Source organism: Panicum virgatum, chromosome 6K (assembly GCF_016808335.1).
Source record: "Panicum virgatum strain AP13 chromosome 6K, P.virgatum_v5, whole genome shotgun sequence".
Classification (NCBI taxonomy): domain Eukaryota; kingdom Viridiplantae; phylum Streptophyta; class Magnoliopsida; order Poales; family Poaceae; genus Panicum; species Panicum virgatum.
Window position 1 is genome coordinate 36,504,157 of NC_053141.1, and position 22,259 is coordinate 36,526,415.

Genomic DNA, 22,259 nt, shown 5'->3' on the forward strand with positions numbered 1-22,259 from the left:
TGGAGCCCGGGCCGGTGCTTAGAGTCGCGGGGCCCTGGGTCCGCCCCTGCTGGGGTCGACATTAATTTTGACCATCTATGCATCACTTATCACTATGTATGCATCCGATCCACTGTTTTATTTGGAAAAAAAAATGAAAAGTGATATGACAATTTATTTAATTTGCCGTACGTAAAATGATGACGACCAGTTACAGTAGTGGATCCAAACTGACTAAACCACTCATGCACTGCCCCCTGATTTCAATCTGTTTTGAAATTTTGATCATGCATTGCATTGCGATGATGAGTGCACCTTTTGTTTTTCTCCTCTGTCAGTCTAAGTGTCTAACTAGCCATGCATAGAGTCATCAAGGTCGTTGTATTTTCTTTTCTTTTATTGAAAAAGGGTTAACCCTACTTTTAGAGAGAGCATATAGCGAAATCCGGTACAGCAACGCTGGGGTTACCAGCTAGCTAACAGTCAGGAACAGCAAAAACGAAGAAAAAATCATTGCAAGAATTAAACTCCTGCCCCTACACAACTGAGGAAAAACTGAAAAACCAATATCAAATGAAATCCTCCACAGCCTCCCTCGGCCTCATAGAAAAGACCAGCGTCTTCTGTTCCTCCATCGCCTTCTGATCAGCAGCTCATAGCAGCACTCTCCACTTCTGTAAATAGGATAGTATTCTGATAATTAATTCAGACGGGTTACGAACAAACACCCCTTCAATTCTCAATTTATTTAAAGCTTGAACTTGCACCCAATGCAAAGCACAATTGCATAAAGAAACAACTTGAACTTGTATCTCGAAGCAACCAACGGAAGCCAATTTTCTAAAAAATCATTCATGCCCACCAGAGTCCTGTCCTAACCCAGTGCCTCCTTGAAACAAGTCCAAAGCGTGCCATGCAACAATGAAAGAAAATATGGTCAGTTGTTTCCACCACACGACACAGGGCGCATCTGCTATCTTCCTTCCATTTCCTCCGTTTAAGAGCATACCCCGAGGGAAATCTTTTCTAGAAACACATCCAAAGGAAAACTTCAATTTTCATGGGCAACTTGCTCTCCTAAACTAGCTGCATTCGTTTATTAACCATCCCCCACCCCCCCCCCTAAAAAACAAATGCCTATACAGCGATCTAGTAGAGAAAAACCCAGATTTATCTAATACCCAAACAACTTTGTCAGAAGAGTTACTGAAGTTGAAATCATGAAGAAGAGAGATAAGCTCCTCCCATTCCTTGAGCTCATCCGGCCCAAAGGCTCTGCAAAATCAAAACCCATGCCCCGGAAGACCAATAGTCTTTGACAAGAACATTTTTGTCACAGCAACATCTATAAACTCTAGGAAATTTAAGTCTGAGAGGGACCTCTGCGGCCCAAATATCATCCCAAAAAAGGGTGTTCATCCCATCAGCAACTTTCATAGCTAGTCGACCCCCATTTAAATTTGTGTTTAATCTTCATAATCCTCTTCCAAAATTGTGAACTCACCCCACTCCTTGCTCTTCGCAAAAGGTCTAATGGAGAGATATTTTACTCTTAACCGGTCAATGCAAGGGTCACCCTCACTAGAGTTTATATAAATCTTCCACACCCACTTGGCCATAACAGCATCGTTCATAATCCTAGTGCTAATTATGCCACACCCCCCCCCCCTTCCCCCCCCCCCCCACACACACACACACAAATCCTTTTGGAATACACATCATTTTGTCATGTGATACCTGAATTTGCTCTCAGCCCCCTGCAAAAGAACTTAGACCTTATGGAATCCATTTGCTGAAGCGTACTCTCATGGAGCAGGAACATCCCCATCATATAAGTCGGTATGCTACTAAGAGAAGAATTAGTAAGCACCAGCCTACCCCCATACAATAAATGCTTGCCTTTCCAGGCTGCAGCTTATACCCATTTTCCCCACCATATCAGAGAATGAACCCACCCCAGGCTTTTGTTCCTAATAGGAAGCCCCAAGTATTTCATTGGGAGCACCCCCCAACTTTACAATTCAGCATGTTTGCTATTCTCCATTGTTCCTTTTCCAGGACCCCAAACACCACCACTTCGTTCTTATGGTAATTAATTTTAAGCCCCAAATCCATTCAAAACAATACAAAAGAAATTTCATGTTTCTTATAGTGGAATCCTCACAATCCATGAGGATTACCGTGTCATCCGCATATTGCAGATGTGTAAACACCCCCCATCCTCCTGAAAAATGTGAGGGACAACTCCTTTGATAAACCCCGTTTCTAGCTTTTTTAGGGATATCATCAAGAACATCCACGGCAAGGTTAAACACAAGAGGTGAAAGCGGATCCCCGTGCCTGTTGGGGATTGCCTCATGGTCTAAAGGTGGACCCGAAGGTGGCTCACAGAAGGTTAGACAAAAACTAACTAGCCAATGATACTTCGTGAATTTCTTGTGCAGGACCAAAAGAACAAGCGGGGCGATGGTCTCCCTAAGATGAACCTTGGGGGAACTGGAGGTCGGCCGAAGGTGCGCTGATGACAGCCTTTCGCGGAGGTCGGAATCCGAAGTCCGGCTTGGAACCGCGTGAGAAGCGTGATCTAGGTTGGAGTGAGCAACTTGGACACTTCAACTTGGGAAAAGACCAAAAACCCACTTCCATGATCTCTGAACCTCTGCAAATGACGGAGAGGTATTGTAGGAATGATGTAATGAGATAGGGGTATAAATAGCCCTCCTCCACAACACCGTAACCGGTTGAACATTTTTTGAATATAGTGCAATTTACAATTGTGCCATTGTTCCCCGGTTCACTACTTTTGTTTATTCCCTTCTTTTCTGCTTGGGATCATCACTCCGACCCCCATCACTCCGACCCCCACAGTGCCTAAGCCCTTAAGTGTTTTGAAGTACCCCTCCTTGCGACCATTATTGTTGATACAAACTTTACCACCCCTACGTCTTCATGATCCAACTTTGTAGCCAAGGATCGAACCCCTTCTACTCAGGACTTCTTCTACAAAGTTCCAATTAATACTGTCAGAAGCTTTTTCGTAGTCGATTTTCAAAAGAATTCCTTTCAGATTTTTGGAGGATAGCTTGTGCATGACCTCATGTAGCATCACTGCATGATCCAATTTATATCTCCCTATAACAAAGGCAAACTAGTTCCTACTGATGATGCTATCAGCAAACGCCTAAATCCTTTCCATCAGTAGCTTGGCGAAAAATTTAAAACTCACATTCAATAAGCAAATCGGCATAAACTACTTCACATTGATGGCGTCTTTGACCTTTGGAACCAGAGTAATAACCCCACGATTAAGTCTAGATATGTCTAGCTCACCTAAGAAGAAATCATTCACCATAAGCAAAAATTACTCCTTAATAGTAACCCAGAATGTCCAGTAAGGCAATAAACATGCTGATGTTCTCCTTTTGTTTCTATTCTCAAATTTTCTAGCCCTTCCGTCTCTCTCGAACTCTTTCGCATCACCTACAGTTGAGAGAGGCAAAACCAGCCTCCGACAGCCCTTGAGGCCTTGCAAGGTAGTGGAGACCGCTAGTATGTCGCCGATCTGTCGCCGATCGAGGGTAGTCCTAGTAGATCTATGGTTAGATTTCTGGCGGCACAGTTGAGGCGGCGGTGATGGCGTCACCAAGGAATAAGGTCCTCTCATTCTCTTCCCCATCTCGGCGATGCTCTACTCTGATGTCGGCGACGAGCGTGTGGAGGGAGAGTGTGGCTTCGGCTCTTGTTCAGGAGTCTAAGCTTGCATCGCTTCCACGACGAGACGGTGTTTGCGGCGCGTTTCATCGAAAGGGCTGCAACAGCTGTAGGTTTGGAGAGTGGATTGACCTCGACCTTCCATCGGCGTTCGTTGACAAGTGCTGATCCATGATCAGAGAGGCTTGGGGTGCGTCCCGCCGATGTGTCTTCGCCGACGTCTTTCATCCCGTGCATGGTGATGAGTAACAACTTCGGCTCGTTTCAAAGCTTTCTAGTGATGGGGCTTCTCCATATCTAAGCTTCGGGTGCTCTTGATGCTGGTGCTGACCGGCGGCAGAGCTCGCCAAGGATCGAGGATGAAGGCACGGAGGATAAGGACCTTCTTATAATTTTTGTTTTCTCTAGGGGCCTCTTCGTGTTTGTTGGGATAGCTGCCTCTGTATCCTGCTGTACCGTATCTGTATTCATGTCTTTGTACATTTTGCTTTACGTTTTTCTTACCCAACAATAGGAATACAGATACATTTTATCAAAAAAAAAATCTCCAATTCTGCATGCATCATCTATCGATTCATATTTTTGGATGATTTATTCACAACATTTTAATGTGCCTTTCGTCAATGGTAACAGACGCATGCTGCATTCGTGAAAGCTGCTCCTTTGCAACATGGCGCAAGGTTACGAAAGAGTCCCATCGTGGCATTGCCCATTCCGGAGAACCAGAAGCACATTTGTAGGCCACACAGGTTAGCAAAAGTCCAGTCGGCCAATCCACACACCTGACTCGCAAACCACTACCAACAGCTGATTGCAACAACTATTTGAAAATGACAACTTCAATATTGCTTAATAAAACGCTTGAGGGACAACACACATGCTTGTCAAATCCAGGACAACAATACCAGTCCACACGGACCTAGTGCCAACTAGCGGCAATGCAAAGCAATGACAACTAATTCGACCACTACCAGCCTACTGTAGGGAAAGAAGCGAGCAGAAACGAAAGCAGCTACAATAATGGCGCAGCGCACAGCTTCAACCAGCACAGAGGCATCTAAAACAATGGGCTTCAAGAACAAGCCTCAAGGGTTACTGGCCCTCGACGGCGTCGCCTTTCGGGGCTTCTTTCCCCTCCTCAGCACCATCCTCCTGCACACAGCAATTTCAGAGTTTTAGCAACTACAGGTGAGCACACAACAGAATAGACTATGACAGATGAAGCTGGCAGGGTGGAGGTACCGTGAGGTCAGAGGTCCAGAGGGTCAAGTTGTCCCTCAGGAGCTGCATGATCAGAGTGCTGTCCTTGTATGACTCCTCCCCAAGGGTGTCCAACTCAGAGATAGCCTCATCAAACGCCTGCAAATAGTAGTACATCAATATCAATTTATCAATATTCCAATGAATTTTAGACATATAAGGGACAATATAAAAGTTCAGGCAACCCACACAGAAGATTCTGAGGTCCTTCGGCAGAGTAAACAAGGCATAGTTACAAATCGTTATCATTTGATAATATGAGCACCAGACATTGCAACTCTCATCATAATCCCACAACATGAATAAGAGTGCTAATACAATGTCTAGCAATGACAGGGCAGAATGCAAAATGACACAAAACTAGCACACCTATTAAATTAAAGTATGTTATGTGCAGCAAAGAACACGTGTCTAGCAATCAAGGTGTTTAGTACTAAAACTGAATTGTGAACATATATGACCACAAGCTCTACAATATGAGTATGACACGACAATCAAGAACTTTATATATACTAAACAGTAAAAGGACAATAATGATCCTGTAACTTCTGGTTCTGTTCGTTAGCCCATGTTCAAGTGAACCGCAAACAGCATGTGCAAGTAAAATGAATGTGATAAAACGGTAGATGTGATACCAACCTGCTTTGCAAGGTTGCAAGCTTTGTCTGGGGAGTTCAGAATCTCATAATAGAACACCGAGAAGTTAAGAGCAAGTCCAAGCCTGATAGGATGAGTAGGCGCCAGTTCAGCCAGAGCAATATCCTACACAACACAGAGCAGAATAGAGTTTCATAAATACTCAGATGTCTGGTCATCTTGTATGTGAAAAGATAGTGACCACCTATAGACAGTAGTCATTAAATTCCAGCAACAAAATGAACAAACCTGAGCAGCCTTGTAAGCAACCATCGTGCTCTCGGCAGATTCCTTCCTCTCAGCACCGGTCTTAAACTCAGCAAGATACCTGCAATAATTTCAAAGGTAAACAAGTGTCATTCTTACTTCAGATTATAATATTCAATTACATATTGCAATGCATCTTTCCTAACCTGTGATAGTCACCCTTCATCTTGAGGTAGAAGACCTTTGACTCAGCAGCAGTAGAAGAAGGAACAAGGTGTGAGTCGAGCAGCTTCAGGATGCCATCACAGATATTGCTCAGCTCAGCTTCAATCTTGCCACGGTACTCCTTGATCAAAGTAACATGCTCCTCATTCTTACGGGACTCCTCCTTCTGTTCAATGGATGAGACAATGCGCCATGAAGCACGGCGAGCCCCAATCACATTCTTGTATGCAACTGACAGGAGGTTACGCTCCTCAACAGTGAGCTCTTCGACATCTACAGTCTTGGCCACCTTCTCCATATACTCAACCATCTCCTCATACCTTTCAGCCTGCTCGGCCAGCTTAGCCATGTAAACATTCTCCTCCCTCGACATATTGGTCAAGTAAAAAACTTACTGCAACAACAGAAGGAACTGATAAGCCACTGCCAAGAGCTAGCAGGAAAGCCAAAACAACGGCGCGAGTAACCTAAATTATTCAGGTATACAGTAAATGTGCATGGCTGGCTGTAAAAACAAGTCATTCGGCTCAATGATGTTTGCTGAGAACGTGCTGTGAGCCTGTGACTAAACATTTATGAGCAGCAAGATAGGGCCACAAATCTATTTCAACCAGTGGCATACATTCACACCACGAGGCATCAGCAATTGAACAAGCTAGCACAAAAGTCAGGTTCAAAATAGTAATGTGAATCCAAGCAAATTAGTGAATATAATTCTGTAATACCGAATCCATTTGAATCAAGCAAACCATCACACATTACAATATGATGCAAGAGACTAAAAGAATCCATGTCATGTCCAAATTATAAGCCATCTATTTACATTATTACTGACTAACAGATCACTGAAATGGGCCAGCTAGATCTAACCAGGACAGGTATAGAAAATGATTCTGCAACAATAATACATTTTCCGCTGCAGATCAACAGGTTCCGTATCCCTAGCAAATCCCACATAACAGTTCATCAACCGAAAAATCACAGACCCAGCACACCCTGCAACAGACCGAGATCAAATATCCATGGCATGCACTAACCGTTCAGATCAACGAACGCATTACACTGCCGAAATTCCACATTCCACCCTCCATTCCCCACCCGATTGCCAACTACGAAGGGGAACCCCAAATGTTCCTCAGTCCCCACACCAAACAATTGCCGAATCGTGCGGATCTACGCGCCCCGCGCCAGATCTCACAGATCGAGCCCAGGAAAACCCGCCTAGCAACGCCCGAGCGACCGGGACGGGCGGATCTAACCGCATCCCAGAACACAGCCCGAAGAAATTAAACAAAAAATCACATCGCTCGCGCACCTCCCGTACCACGAACGCGAAGCACAAGGAGATCAAGCGCGACAGCACGCGGGATTTAATTTCTCGAGAGAAGGGATGGGCGGATCGGCAACCCTAACCTCCTGGGCGCGGGTGGGGGGCGGCTGCCTCTCGAGCGATCGGGGGGGACGCCGGATTGCTGCGGGGGTGGTGGTGGAAGGGGAAGCAACTCCGAGGGGGTAGCATCTTTATAGCGGGACGCGACCGCGAGGCTGCGGTCAGCGGGCCAATGGCGCGGCGCCACGCCTGCGTCGGGGGGGCCCACGCCGACACCCCTCGAGCAAGGCGCGGCGAGCGGCAGCTGAGGCTGGCATGCGGGCCCGGTCAGGCGGTGGGACCCAAGCATCAGTAGGATGGGCTGCCGTGGGTGGCAGGCTCGGAGTACGTGGTCGGTGGGGAATATCCCCCTGCGCGATTGAGAACCTCTCCCCCGGGCTCCGCGAACTGGTAAAGGTTGGGCCCCTGCCTATGACATGTGGATCCCTATGATCAAATTTTTTTTGGAACAGGCTTTCCCTTCCTCGATTAAATGGAAATGGTCATCTCTGCAAAAATGGAAAACCCCACATTACTATTGTGCTAAATAAGTGGCATCATGACAAGGGAAAGCCTTGTAATTCATCAGCATAATCATGTGATTAGTAGGGTCTAATTTGACGGTTCATCAGCACTTCAGCATCATGCACAGCTGGTCAGCTTGCTTGCACATAGCATTGCACAGGAAAAGGTTGCTCCAACTACTATAATCTGTAGCCCTTTCTCTTGGAAAAAGGTAGGAGATCATGCAGATAGCAATCGCTTTCCCCCACCATTTAAAATATGTAGTTATGTTTTCGGGTGCCAGTGTTGACAACAAGCCTGAATCTTGATATAGACATCGGTTGCCCAGAAAAGACACTTTCAGATGCTATAAAAAGGCGTAAAAAGCGGCTGAAATGTGGTTTGCCAGCAAACCACATCACCAAGAAAATCAAATGCTCGGTGACCCGGTGCCTTTTCCAGCATTGTGGACGCCCACATGCGAGCAGCTTAATGAATTGTAGCCATGGTACCGCTGCCAAAATATCTTAAAATTAGTCCGGACAAGGCCAAGTTCTTCTTCTCAGGGCGAACATACGCCTCTCAATTTAGACGCTCCTTAAAAATTAAAAATAAAATCGTTAAAAAATATATAAAAATATGGCGCCGTACAAGCTTTTGTCAAAGAAACAACACACTTCCCGGCAAGTTGCAGCCCGGCCCAGCCAGCCATCGCGGGGGTCGCCGTCACGGGTGACACATCGCCGGCGAAGACAGGGATGGCATCTCGCCGAAGATGGCAATCCGGAGGGTGATGGGCACGGGCTGCAGACCCGGGCCAGATGTGGGTCTTTGACAGCGTTCGTACGGCAAAGATATCAATCAGACGCAGATCAGACGGTGCGTGACAACCATCACATATCATACAGCATTGATTCTTTTTTGAAAAGAATACAGCGTTTATTCGTGTGATAGATAATTCATGCATGGAACTGCAGGGCAACAGAAATGGTTGGTGGCAACAACTTCAGCAGAACATGGAAAGGAAAGAAGTGGCATATACACAGTGCTGGAAAATTAGTGATCACTCAACTAGCAATATAAGGTGTGGCATGATTGACCAAGTGGTTTTATTCCAAATAATTTTTACATCTTACAATTGTACGTTCTGACGGCTAACTTCTGATGTGGGCAGCACAGAGAACCACGGTGGTATAATTGGGGAATCACAAGAATTTCAGGGCGGCTAGAAATGTAGAGATGCATCTTCAGGAATCAAAAGATTCAACGAACACCATGCTGAAACGCAGATTGCACAGAAGGCGTGGAAGGCCATACCTCAATAGCTCTGAATATTTCTGGAATATTCCTAAATCGACTGGCATTAATAATAGAAGTTTACAAGGTTTCACCAGAGAAATAGAATCTCAAACCAGGATACAGCTATTCATCATCACCAGTAATCCTTTTCCTTAGAGCATCCAAGTTATTGGCCAATTCTTTCCGATTTTCCTGCCAGCACAATACAGATTGTCAGAAAACATACATTAATGGAAATAAAGCATACTGATGATCAGAACCAATACTTGGACAAACTAAAAGAACATGAATCAGGTATTGGGTCTTCGTCTTACAGCAGGTTGCACCAACACATATTCAATATAAATTATTTGCATTTTGAATGCTATATGTTGAATTGTCTTCAGATTGAACCAGATGCAAGGGACACTGTATCTAGCTTTGACAAAGCACACTGGACAGCTGTTTTTCTGCTAGGCACGCCAGGCAATGACAGTGGGCAACTTGATCTGTGCTAGCTCATTAATATCAAAGCTGTGCATCTTCCACAGTTCCACCAACAGCCTTTTAGGTGTTCACAGTTTAGGGACAACTTGAACTTGATAAACTAGTGTTGGATACTGGAAAAGAAGCCTCACGGCCAACCTACATGGTTTAAAGATTACCTGAAAGAGCAGGTACCGGTACACAAACCATCCCGAGTAGCCGAGCCCGACTAGCTCCAGTAAGCCTGGGAGCTACAGATCATGGCAAAGGAACGAAGAGAAACAGCAATCAAATAAGCAATGGCAATATGAACAACATCATGGCCTTAGAGAACAAACAGCCACAAGTAAATGGGAATAGCAAGATAAGCTAGCTATATACCAATGGGACAGAGTCCAGAGCTCTGACCACAACCAAGGATATCCAGAGAGCGAGGATTGCTCCACCACCATACAAGAGAAGAGAGGACTTGTTCCCCATGGCATCCCACTGTAGTCTCATCATGCTGAATTTCTGATTTTCTGTACCAAGTTTATAAGCATAGAGATAATATTGCATTATTGCTTTTTAACTAACCTTTTCCCTTAGTTCAGAAAGGAGCTCATCATCCTCAGCAGAGTCACTCTCTTTTGAAAATCGTGTTGCTGTTAACTGGAGTTGAGAAATCTTCAGGGAAGCTGTTGAAGAAGAATGAAATTTCGTTAGACTGGTTTTTACCATCAACCAAATTCTGCAATATTTGTTAGATTTGTTAGATAACTTTGCCAATTATATAGCAGACATTTGTCTATTTCTTTGGAGGGGTTAACTAATTGAATTTTTCCTTTAACAAGAACAAACATACTTTACCAAATCACAATTATGAGTTATGACAGCCTGCACAAACGCAAGAAGTTAGCTTGAGTTCTCTAGTTGTCCCGAGATGATCTTGTGAGGTAATAGCACTTCCATTGTCTTGGCACCTATGTCCTCTTAACAGGTAATAATGATTTAACATCCTAAACCTTTTCTGGGATGATGTTTGGATTGCAGAGGTTCCTTTGAGAATCCTCTTCCCCAAAGCCTACTCTTATTGTAGGGTTAACTGTGCAACGGTAAGCCAATGTTTTCTGGAAGGGGAGCTATGTTTTGACTTCTGTAGGGCTTTTGCCCAAGAGGATTTGCAGGAATGGGATAAATCCACTGGGGCAGGATGTTTCTCTAAACTTGGGTTCAGGATCAAGTGTTTTGGGCACTGGTAAAGTCAAAAGCTTACACTGTCAGATCTATGTAAAGTTTTTTGACGTTTAGATGAAAATGAAAGTTTTCATGTGGTTAGCAATGCAACAGAGGTTACAGAGAGGGACAGCTCTGAAAGAGAAGAAATGGAAAGGGGATCAGCATCGTCTTTGTAGGGTGGATGAGGATGTCAATCACATCTTTTTTCGGTGTGTAATAGCACAGTTTACTTGGTCTTGCTTCAGAGAGGCTCTCAGGGGTGGAGGGGGGTTCCTAGCACCACGTACAATGTTTTGGAAAATTGGATTCCTTTGGGGGGGGGGGGGGGGGGGGGCTGATCAAAATATGAAAATGTTTCTTTTGGTGGTACTGTTCTGGGTCTTGTGGGGTGTTAGGAATAAAGAGCAACTAAGGGAGAGTTTCTACGAGAGCCTATGGGATTATGTTCAGAACTTGTGCTTGTATGCAGAGATGGAAGGTGAGATTAATTTGCTGCTGATCAAGAGAAGCTGGACAGATGGATGATTGAAGTTCGAGCGTGGGTGGAGACCTATTTGAACGATCCAGGAGGCCTCAGAGGAACTCTTTTTGTTAGCTGGTTGTGTTAGTTTGTTTCGTTGTGGTTGTTTTTAGGTGTTGAGTGGTTTTTTTTTTTGGCTATCGGTGCTTCTGTTGGACAGCTGCTATCCCCACTTCCCCAGCAGGCTACTATGGTCGGTTCGGTTGTATCAAACTTACTATATGCTTTCTATAAAAGCAGGGAAATCCTTTTTCAAAAAAAAATATTTAACATCCTAAACAAAGAAATTGATGACAAACAACATTTCAGCACAAACCGAAACATCAGCCTAAAACTTAGGAGTTTGGATGGCATTTTTTAGGAACTTGTTGAGCAGGAAAAAAAATAAATGTTTAAGGAAACTTGTTAATGAACTCATGATTGAGTAGCAACATTCAGTGCAAAAGTAGGACCTGACAGAAAAAATGATCATAGCCCCTGTTTCTAAGCAACTCATGAAATCATTTTCTAGAAAAGTACAAAACACATGATCATCTGAATCATGAGAAATATCAGAAAACTTTCGATTCTAGCATTTGAATCATGTGTTTTGTACTTTTCTAGATGACTTGAACTGTCTGCTGTGTCACAAATTGATGAATGAGGAAGTTATGCTCTGCTAGTTGGTCCTACCAGCTCCATGTCTAAAACTTGCCAAATAGGTCCAGATGCTAGCCAATATTTTTTTTTATTTAACCTGCACGTTCGAGATGTGTTATTATAGTGTAGTTTTATTATCCCAATCCTCAAAATTTTGCATAGCTCCAACTAGGCATTTTGAAATTCGAATAGCTAACAGCTCGCTCGTCTAAGCAGGACGATGCCATGAACAACCGTCGCCCATCCCATTCCGAAGCATATGAGCGATTCAGAAGAACATCAAAAGACGAGAGCCACTCAGTACCTGAGCGGCGGGGGAATGGCGCCGCGACGCGGGAGGCCGGCAGGCTGCAGGGCACCGGAGCGCGGAGGAGAGCGCCTGGGCGGCGGAGGGGCACCGGCCGCGCCGCCGCAGCGGCGGCTAGCATCTCGGCGCCGGTGCGGTCAGCGGGGCCGCAGGCGCAGTCGCGCAGCGGCGGCTAGCATCTCGGCGCCGGTGCGGTCAGCGGGGCCGCAGGCGCAGTCGCGCAGCGCAGGCCTAGGAGATCAAGCTTGCTAACCCTAGGAAGAGGGAGAAGAGTAAATGCTAGTTTGTGGGGCTTCAGTGGGTGGGCTGGAGCGGACAACGGGTAGGTGCAGCACGTGGTGCCAGAAGCCGTGTGATTGGGACAGTGTGAGAAGACTTCTGTGAGGCGGCGGCGGGCGGCCGGCTGTGTCGCCGGCGAGAAGATTCCGGCAGCGCCGCAGGCTATTGGCACCGTTCCATCGAGCTTTTGAGCGACCCAGATCGAGGCCGGTTAGCCTCAGAGTCAGAGGTATCCAGACGACAGCTACAAAGCTATTGCAATTTCTTCAGGTTGTTCGCAAATAAACAGAGATATGCCTCGAGCATTTCTGAGAACCAATTTCTGAAGCTCGCTACAAGCAGTTTCATTCAGTTGACTGGGCACCTTTTTTTTTTTTGCGAAAATTTGACTGGATACCATAGGTAGCACCGTTGCACACAAAGACCAGTAGCCCCACTTTAATCGTATTATAGGCCTAGGTCATGAACAAATCAATCTCGTGGTCTTGTAGAGATGGAGACAAATATATGATAGCTAAGCTATGGCAAATAGCCAAGCTATTCAAAGCAATAGCGCTCAGCCAATAATAGCTTTGCGTTTTAGGAGTTCAACACAGCCATAGCTAGCTATTTAAAACTTTGTTTTTTCTGTGAAATCGCAAATGCAAATACAATAGTAACAAACAAAGTTGCGGTAATAGAAGATAAATTGCAGTAAGGATTTCCAAGTGTTGGTGGTTCAGTGCTAACAGAAGTCTTCTCCATTTCAATTCAACCTTTTCAGTTTCAACAAATTATAACCAACTTGGGTTGAAACAGAAGGTACAACCAAGCAGAAAACACTTTGAATACCGCAACTATCTCAAGCTGCAACCAGCAAAAATATCTGAGTACAGTTTCTGTGGAACCCCTTCATCCTTTAGCTTTGCGCTGCCTTTTATTAGAGCCTTGTGCCTCTTGTTTCTTCTCCTGGTGCTTCCGAGACCTCTGTAAGATATACAGCAAAGTATATCAGAATACAGTGTAATGGACCATCCAGTAGCTTCGCAGACCATAATACCTTACAGGTTCACATTCCAGGAAAACTCATTGCATGTATTCAACAACCCAATGTGGCATACAGCTCAAGATCACTCAACGTGGATGATAAATATTGCACTGAGCTTTGAACTCAGTAGGCCTTTCCAAATGGCGCCTAACAAGCCTTTGACCCGTGCTTCACCAAAAAATCAAAATGCGGTACTACTTCATAGTTCCAATGTATTCAACATCTAAACATGACCTCCATGGTGGTGAGCTGCTTGAGATCATTTAAGATAAAGACAACACAATGTTGCACAACCTTTGAGCTCAACAGGACATTCGGAATGGTGCCTAAAAGCCTTCGATGTGTGCTTAAAAAAATCTACATGCAGTACCACAGTAATGCAGTTTCAGTTAAGTGTATTCAACATCCAAATATGACCTCTGCAGTGGTGTGCTGCTTGAGATCATCCAAGATGATGAAAGCAATATAGCACAAACTTTGAGCTCAATAGGTTTTCCAAATGACACCTAAAAGCCTTCGATATGTGCTCCACAAAAAGTGCACATGCAAAAAGAAATAATTCAATTACCTTCTTTCTCCGATTTTGCCGCTGCCTTCCTGAATCCTTCTTTGGTTTCTGTACTTGCTGAAATAGGCATAAACAAATTATTGCCAAAACTATATACTGAATGTTATTTAAAATAATATATCAGTATCAGTAGGAGGAAAAAGAATTTTATAAATAGTGCATATACCTGAGCGAGAGCTATAGTTCTAGCATGTCGTTCAGCATGTGTCTCTTCCTCTTCCTCCAGCTCGCCATCACTGTTGAGCATCATCTTAAGCCTCCCTTCTCCTAGTAATTTCTTGGACCGAGCATGCCTCTACAAAGACAAATGAAATGGAAAGCATGAGGAAAAAATGGGCAGGAACAGGTACGAGACTCTACTGTGATACAAGGTTGCTTTCAATCTTCATAACAGAAAAAGTCTTATCAATTTTTTAGGACCCTGTTCCTTCTATTACAGAAAGGAAATATTAGCATTCCTCAATATTAATTACCTTTGATTTGAGATGTACCCTAACCATCTCCTCATTTAGGCACATGATCCTTGGACAGAGCTTGCACTTATACACAGATTTGCACTTCAGAATGTAGTTAGCAAAATCTGCTTCAACAGCATCATCCGTGTTAGCAGCGCTCTTGGCAGAGTCAGCATTAGCTGGAGAAGATTTCTTAACAGGCAAACTTATTTCATGGCATTCTTGATCTCTTGGGCTGCTGTGATCATCATCTGAAACCAAACCAGTTAAAAAATTGGTGTCGACGATATTCAAGAAATGGTCAAGACATAAGAGAGACAACTTCAATAGCAATGGGCACAACCAGCTCCCTTCCATACTTCTCAATAAAGATAACATGAATCAGAAATAAAGATAAGTACTGCTTGGGTAGCTGGTCTTCACTCTTCACAAACACAAAACAATTTTTTTTTGAGTTAATATCACAAAACTACAAGTACTGGGTGATGTAAAATGAAACTACAATTACGGTGATCATATCACGAAATTACACCTTTGTCCCAACAAGGAACTACAACTTCCACAAAAACATTTAAGAGACCCTCAATAAAATAGAGAATAGTCCACATCTATTTGGATGACAGGTGGGCCCACAACTGATTTCTGTAGAAGTTGTGCATGTTAGTAAAAGTTTTAATTTTGTGAAATGACCACTATAAGTTGTAATTCCTACAAACCGCAATTCGGTGTTTGGCACGACTTCAGAAGTACCTTGATGAGTCTTAGAAATAATAATTGATTCTTGTACTAAGTACAAACAGACATCAGCGGCTGCTTTACAATAACTAGAGAATCCAACTTAGTCTAAACCATGATTGCACACTTCAAAGCTCCTTTAAATTGAGGGGGAAATGACTTAAGGTCAAGAATTGATAAAGCAAGACGTATTAGCAATAAAAAGGAATACCTACTGATGGACTATCAACAACATTCCCAGAGCTCTCCTCACTTTGGTAGCCTGAACCTGATAGACATGAAAAAAGAAGAAATTTGATCAATGCTTTTCTCACGTCACAAGTTTACTTTAATTTACTCCTGCATTTGGGGGTAACTTTAATCATTTATACATATATTGAAAAATAACAAATGAACATAGAAACATTGTATAAACAGAGTCTAACAATAACTAAAGGGTATGACAATTTTGCTTAACAAATGATGCCACACTGCTCCTTTGTTCAGTTTCTCCATCGATTCTACATTTTCCCTTAGGGGCTGTTTGGATGCTCTCATTTTGGAGGAATTGAAATCTAGTACTTAATAAACTAGGCTATTTGGCTTAGAATTTGGCATCCCACCCCACCACTTTCCAAAGTTTAGATATAAGCCTATCATAAATTCATAGGGTGGGAGATGGGAGATGGAAATTAATTCTATACACCACCAGGTTATATGTCTATTCCGTAATTTATAGTACAAATATAGTGCATAAGTATCTCCCCATATGGCCAACAATAGTATACAAATATATTCCGTATATATAATCATATTAGATTAATAGATTTGTGTCTAAATTATGATTATTAGAATGGAGTTCAATTCCAAGGTTCCAAACGTGGCCTTACTGAAAATTCTAGCTAGACCTAACATCATATGAAAGTTGTACCATAAAAAAGGCAAATATTCTTTGCCAATATACTGAAATTTTTTCATTGTTAGGTTGGAAATGTTACATGTCTACATTTAGTACATGCGGTGCCAAAATTGGCCACTCCAAATGGTAAACAAAGGTACAATGGAGAAATTAATAGCTGCATTCGTCCACATGAAAAATGCAATGCATCCTCTGCTTCAGAAGATACATAGACAGCAGACTCAACTAGACAGATTAAACTCGGTAAACCCATCCACTTGAACAGACACAAGACGAAATTACCCGACGTAATTGAGAAGAATATATGCGAAAGATCCCATCCCCACGGTGCGATAATGTGGCGAAGCACTCACCCTCTTCCTGAATTTGTTGCTCCAATTCTTCCTCTTCTTCTCCCGACTCCTCCCCGGCCGCTTCCTCCTGCTCCACTTCCTGCTCCTCTACTTCGTCGTCGGTCGCCGCCTCTTCCGCCGCGTCTCGGTCCGAGTCCGAACCCGACGACGAGGAAGACGAGGAGGCGCTATCGTCGCCGTGGTCCTGCCTGAAGTAGCGCCTCTTTATCATCGCGGCCGCCGACGGGGGTTCTGGGCCAGGTCAGGTGAGGCTCAGGGGAAATCTGCAGTTCTGCACGGAGCAATGGTCATCGAACGGAACAGCTACACAAACTCAGCCATTACCAAAGAAGTCAGCCGCATCCGCGTGCTGCTAGGTGACACTGACATCGAATTCGAGGAGCCAGACCTGCGGGACCGGAGTTGGCGGCGGTGTGTCTGCAGCGGCGGGGCGGATGCGTCGCGGGGAGTTCTCGACGGTGGCCAAGCTGTCACGACGCCGTCGGAGTCGAGGGGAGGGGAATAGCTGCTGCTGCTGCGGCGGCGGCGGCGGCTAGGGCTGGCGCAGGGACCAACGGCCAGAACGAAGCGAGCCAGTAGCGACGCGACGCCTCAAATACCGTCCGTTAGCTGGGCTGGGCCGTATCCGACAGAAGAATATATGGGCTGAAATGTGTCGGCCCACGTATCCGAAAATCCTATAATTCAACCTTATTCCGTACGTTTCGGCGGCGTATCCGTATCCGTAGCCCATCCCTTGCGGAGCTTGCTGTAGTGGTGGCCTGGTGGGAGAAGAGAAGATGTGTGACAGCGTGAGGCGGTTGCAGCGTCGCCGCCGCGGCATGGCGAGGCGATGCCAGCCGGCGACGAGGGGCCGGCGCCGCAGGCTTAACGGCACCGTTCAGAGCGCGAGGGACCAGATAGAGGCTGGCTGTTCAGAGTATACTATTGTACGACGGACTAGCCAAAAGGAACAAAACCGTAATTGCGGATTGAAATGCTAGTACACTGACTTTCAGACACGAAAAACACACCCTGTTCCTGTTGTATAACGCAGTGGTTCTTTCTGCTGCAATCGTCCACATTGGTGATCGTAGATTAAATGACCACCGAACACAGTGACCACAGACCAGAATTAGTTCATCGATATATTGCCGAAACACCAAAACCTCATTTATCTCTGCACAAAGTTCCCTTCCCGACTGTTGTTCTTCGTTACCAAAACTCAGCTCGTATAATAAAACTCTTACGATGCCTAATTCTGCATTGCTTTATGCTTATTCTTCCATCGCTGTAGTAGGAATACACTTGTCCAGCTCAGGAGTGGCACGCAGATCAGTCGTTTGCCTCATTCCACTCGGCGATGGCCAGGGTGTGCCGTCCGCCGCAGGCCACGTACTTCGCCTGCCACTGCCCGTCCAAGCTGGTGCTGGATTTCGGGGGCGGCAGGTCGATGGGCACCTCCAGGGGGTGGCCCGTCGTCACCTTCCTGCCGTAGCCCAGACGGCCATGATCACCCCTCCCGTACTGGCCACGCAGAAGGGTTTTCACGGTTAACATGAGAAGAAAGCTCGGAAAATCAATAATGCTAACTGAAAAGTGGTTAGTGAAACTTGGGTAAATTTCATACAGTTGGTATTTACAGATCAACACTTCCTGAGCCGTCTGTCAAGTGTTCTTTATTTGTTATAAAGCAACATGGTCTGTTTATCTTCAGTGTCCATATATTGTTACTCAACTATGGGCATGTTCTGAAAAACTGTTGCAGAGCTTTGGCAACTGACCAGTGAATTGTGATGGTGTTGTGTCTCATGCTGGTGCAAAAATATATAGCATATGCAAGATTTAGACAGGCCTTGTTTTGCTCCAGTCAAAAATGCTTTATTTATGTAAATTTGTTGCTAAATCCTACCAAAAAAGGCTGTAAAAATGGTCAAGTGACCAAATAATCTTCATTTATATATCCTAACTCTGACCTCCAAAAGATACTTGCAAAGCACACGGTAACCAGCTGGAGATAAATTTTACTTACAGAAAACATTCGGCCATCTCGAGTTAGCGCCACTGAATGGGTTCCTCCACATGATACCTGCAAACATGGAGAATGAGCTCTGTTTCTCAAGTTGGAGAAGAAAATTGTTCAACCACTTCAGGGCAACAGAAAAGGATGATCCTAGTCAACATTCTAGGAATAGTTTACGTGTATTACCTGGACAATGTCCTCTCCAGCTAGAAGTTCAACCTTTAGGGGCACCATGTGACTACTCTTATCATCTCCAAATCCAAGCCTCCCATGTTCTCCTCTACCCCAAGCATACACCTACATGTACCAAAAAAACAAATGAGCTAATATGCTTAACCGTGTGGAGGACTAAAACACACTTTTGCTCTAGTCACTGATGTGAGATGAATAGATGCTGCAGTTAAAGGAAATACTTGTTTTCAAGATGACAGAATTAATTGAGCTTGGATCAGGTCAACTTGCTCATTCCTTTGAATTTACAAGCATAGCAGAGACACCTAAGTGCATATCTGCAGTTTCACAACACAGCACCTATGTGCTTCACATGTGCAATGTTTGTTTCTGAATAAGAAGCCACAAGGCCTCGCTATTGTCTATTAAAAGAAAACCTAAGCAGCCTAGTTAAGTTCATCTCTCAATATACACCCTCGTCATGCTCCCCCCTCAATCTCTCTTCCTCAATATGCAATAAAATACTTAGCTTGCCATGCCTTATATATTTTTCATCATTTTCTTGTAATCAGTGCCACTGTCCTACTGACTAAACATATTTCCATGGCATTAATGTTCGTTTTGCAGAAAATTTAGAATGAGGACCACATGAACTAGATCAGTGGAACTCAAGTAAACCTGAGTCAGTAGCATATTTTGAACAAAGGTCTGTATTTGGTTCAGATGAGCTCAGCATGGTTAACACCCTACTCTAGGTTACTTTCATCATATAATATGTATTGTAAATAATTATTTTCAGGGATATAATATGGACAACTTTCAAGCATGCTCTCAATAAAAAGCAAGTATGAATTTACAGTTCAACAATGTGTAAGTGTATAACATGACAACAGCCTTCACAAATTTAATTCCCTAGAATGCAAGAAAAGTACACAGCCAATTAAATCTGTGTCATCTCATGGCATGGCAGAATAAAGCAGTATCTATACAAGATGGTAATCCTTAAGTCAAAATAGTTGAAATACCTCTCCCTCGTTGGTTAGAGCAGTTGAATGCCAACCTCCAGCAGCAATGTCAACCTGCAAATTGAAATTGGAGTATATGTAACAAGCGAGAAATCAGAAAGTCAATGTGCAGACAAAATATCTGGTGTGTGATTCTTTGTACTAGCAACATCAAACATATTTATTGCTAATGTTTGATGATTACACTTGAAGTCCCGAACTGAGTAAACTTGTTGGCCGAATGAAGCTTAACTCCTTGCAAGTCGGTATGAATTTTAGATGGTGTGGTAAAAAGACCTAAGTTTGGATTTTTTTTTTTTTTACTTCAGTTGGCCAGCAAGCCAGCTTAATTTGAGAAAACTCCACGTGTACACTGATAATTTACAAATGTATTAAAAATTCAAAGAAAAAGGAAATGAACTTGACTGACCAGTAAGAGATCAGATAGCCCCTCAACACGGATTGGTTGTGACCTTGGTTGGGTATCTCCAGTTCCCAGTTGACCATACTCATTATTACCCCATGCCCACAAAATTCCATCATCTGTTAGTGCCAAGTTATGGAATGCGCCTACAGCAATCACCCTCACTTTCTGAAGACCTTGCACACGTACTGGTGTAGATATTTGCTTGCTGAAAATGACGGATGCTCAACGACAGATGCAAGGAGAAAATAACAAATCAAATAAAACAAACTGAAGATTTTTGGCACAAGGCACCATACATATCACCAGGAGGCCATGGCTGCCCCCATGTCCAGACGTGACCTTCTTGAGTCAAAACCACTGAGTGCGTCCCTCCAGCAGCTACCTAGAATTAGCAAATGAATAAGCAACCCAAAAGCTAATGAAGGGAATCATGAGTGCAGGAGATAAAGTTGCAGCGTCATATAAATTATCCCAGTTCCAGTTCCACTCCACGGGACAGGAATAATTCATACAGACATGAAACATCATAAAAGTTCGAGTTCCATCATATAAATTATCCCATATGTGGTTCGCAACCAAACTACTTCTTTGGCAACAAGGCATATGCCAAAGTGACAAGAGGATTAGCAACTTGTTGAATTCTCCACAACCAGGGCACCGAACCAAAATTGCCAAAGTTCAAAAAGAACATTCTCACTGGTGTTCAGCACAGCTCAGGAATCGAATTGCACTCACTTGACGGACTTTGAGCTTGGGCGCGCACCGCCGCGGGGTCGGGATGTCCCTCCTGAGCGCCCTCGTCCCGTCCTCCTTCCTCTCAGGCTCCTCGCCGCACTGCCCGTACTCGTTCCCTCCTGCACCACCGACGCACATTGCATCAAACCAGCCGTGAATCGGCCACGGGCAGCGCCAGGAAGCGGGCCCGCTTACCCCAGGCGTACGCGCGGCCCTTGTCGTCTACCGCGAGGCAATGCCACCCGCCAATCGCCGCCTGGAACCAACGAAACCCATACGGAGAGCGCGTCTCGTCAGCGGCACAGGGACGCGAATCTCGCGGCTGGAGCGGAGGCGGCGGGGGCGCACCTGGACGATCCTGACGCCGGCGAGGGCGTCGACGGGGCCCGGGGAGCTCTCCGTCTTGGTCTCCGGCGGGTGCCCGAGCGTGCCGCGCTGGTTCCACCCCCACGTGAAGAGCTGCGCGCGGCAAGAGGAAGCCCAGAGCAAAACGGGTCAGAACGAGAACTCAGAGCAGAGAGGCTCGCGAGCAAGTGGGCGGAGCAGGCCAGCGGCCGGGAAGGGGGGCGGCGGGACGCACGCGTCCGTCGTCGCAGATGGCGAGGGAGTTGCGGCTGCCGGCGACGACGGCGGTGACGTTGTAGGGCTCCAGGGCCTCCACGCAGTGGGCCCAGTCCTTCTCCTCGCTCCCGCCCATGCCCAGCTGCCCGTCCTCCCCGGACCCCCTGCGGCGAGCACAAGCCAGAGAGAAATCAGCGGCGGCCGCGTCGCGACAAGCTGAGTTCCCCCCGCGGCGCGCGCGCGAGAGAGAGGATGAGCGGGAGGGAGGGCGGCGGGGCGCACCAGGCGAGGACCGTGGTGGCGCGCGGCGGGGGCGCCATGTCGGCAGCAGAGCTCCGCCGCCGCGTCGGGGCCGCTCGGTGTCGGCGGGAGCGGAAGGGATGGGGAGAGGGGCGAGCAAGCGAGCAGCCGACGGCGCACGCGGTGGAGGTGGGTTTCCGTGCGCCGCGGCAGCGGCAGGGCCGGGATTTGGGGCCGTGTCCCTTGCCTGGGGCTATCTTTTCGGGAGCGTGTCCGTCCGGTCCGTGGGCGCGCCGTGCCCCCGCGCCCGTGCGGCGGCCCCGTGCGGAACCAGCGGTTGTGGGTTGGGTAAATTTGCTGGTGGACATTCTTGGAACGTGGCTTTTGCTGGTAGCCACTAAACAAATCTCTTTTTGAGCAGAGACACCGTTCGATCAATGTAATTTACCACAAGACACCAAAATC

The 22,259-nt window shown here is 45.5% G+C and overlaps 5 protein-coding genes across 9 annotated transcripts in view; all 5 read right to left on the bottom strand.

Moving 5' to 3' along the window:
* Nucleotides 1–7,507, bottom strand: part of LOC120712411 (14-3-3-like protein GF14-C) — a 41,679-nt gene extending 34,172 nt beyond the window's left edge. The window contains exon 1 of the mRNA XM_039998188.1: nt 7,432–7,507. The gene's annotated coding sequence lies outside the window, so the exon portion shown is untranslated. The remainder of the gene's footprint in view (nt 1–7,431) is intronic.
* Nucleotides 4,499–7,540, bottom strand: LOC120712412 (14-3-3-like protein GF14-C). 2 transcript variants are annotated; one of them, XM_039998190.1, is made up of 6 exons: nt 7,343–7,358; nt 6,000–6,412; nt 5,836–5,914; nt 5,590–5,712; nt 4,933–5,049; nt 4,499–4,842 (listed from the first exon to the last, which is right to left on the bottom strand). In XM_039998190.1, exons 2-6 carry the CDS (start codon nt 6,389–6,391, stop codon nt 4,783–4,785), a joined length of 771 nt encoding a protein of 256 aa, XP_039854124.1. In that variant the 5' UTR covers nt 6,392–6,412; nt 7,343–7,358; the 3' UTR covers nt 4,499–4,782. The 2 variants fall into 2 exon arrangements, with proteins under 2 accessions (XP_039854124.1, XP_039854123.1); XM_039998189.1 differs by lacking the exon at nt 7,343–7,358 and adding an exon at nt 7,432–7,540 and having other exon boundaries at nt 4,502–4,842.
* Nucleotides 7,541–8,963: 1,423 nt separating this feature from the next.
* Nucleotides 8,964–12,876, bottom strand: LOC120712414 (protein CURVATURE THYLAKOID 1A, chloroplastic-like). Of its 2 annotated transcripts, XM_039998194.1 has the most exons (6): nt 12,519–12,875; nt 12,337–12,460; nt 10,232–10,332; nt 10,037–10,144; nt 9,835–9,906; nt 8,964–9,382 (listed from the first exon to the last, which is right to left on the bottom strand). In XM_039998194.1, the coding sequence occupies exons 2-6, from the start codon at nt 12,458–12,460 to the stop codon at nt 9,314–9,316; spliced, it is 474 nt and encodes a 157-aa protein (XP_039854128.1). In that variant the 5' UTR covers nt 12,519–12,875; the 3' UTR covers nt 8,964–9,313. The 2 variants fall into 2 exon arrangements, with proteins under 2 accessions (XP_039854128.1, XP_039854127.1); XM_039998193.1 differs by having other exon boundaries at nt 12,337–12,876.
* Nucleotides 12,877–13,286: 410 nt separating this feature from the next.
* LOC120712413 (translation initiation factor IF-2-like) lies at nt 13,287–17,216 on the bottom strand. Of its 2 annotated transcripts, none has more exons than XM_039998191.1 (7): nt 17,043–17,216; nt 16,655–16,925; nt 15,615–15,671; nt 14,687–14,919; nt 14,380–14,508; nt 14,214–14,270; nt 13,287–13,584 (listed from the first exon to the last, which is right to left on the bottom strand). In XM_039998191.1, exons 2-7 carry the CDS (start codon nt 16,863–16,865, stop codon nt 13,510–13,512), a joined length of 762 nt encoding a protein of 253 aa, XP_039854125.1. In that variant the 5' UTR covers nt 16,866–16,925; nt 17,043–17,216; the 3' UTR covers nt 13,287–13,509. The 2 variants fall into 2 exon arrangements, with proteins under 2 accessions (XP_039854125.1, XP_039854126.1); XM_039998192.1 differs by having other exon boundaries at nt 16,655–16,917; nt 17,043–17,214.
* Nucleotides 17,217–17,646: 430 nt separating this feature from the next.
* Nucleotides 17,647–22,042, bottom strand: LOC120712416 (ultraviolet-B receptor UVR8-like). 2 transcript variants are annotated; one of them, XM_039998196.1, is made up of 11 exons: nt 21,837–22,042; nt 21,574–21,718; nt 21,342–21,452; nt 21,189–21,249; nt 20,994–21,112; nt 20,555–20,640; nt 20,262–20,463; nt 19,853–19,906; nt 18,843–18,953; nt 18,610–18,722; nt 17,647–18,160 (listed from the first exon to the last, which is right to left on the bottom strand). In XM_039998196.1, the coding sequence occupies exons 1-11, from the start codon at nt 21,872–21,874 to the stop codon at nt 18,115–18,117; spliced, it is 1,086 nt and encodes a 361-aa protein (XP_039854130.1). In that variant the 5' UTR covers nt 21,875–22,042; the 3' UTR covers nt 17,647–18,114. The 2 variants fall into 2 exon arrangements, with proteins under 2 accessions (XP_039854130.1, XP_039854129.1); XM_039998195.1 differs by having other exon boundaries at nt 18,666–18,722; nt 21,837–22,036.
* Between the last annotated feature and the right edge of the window lie 217 nt (nt 22,043–22,259).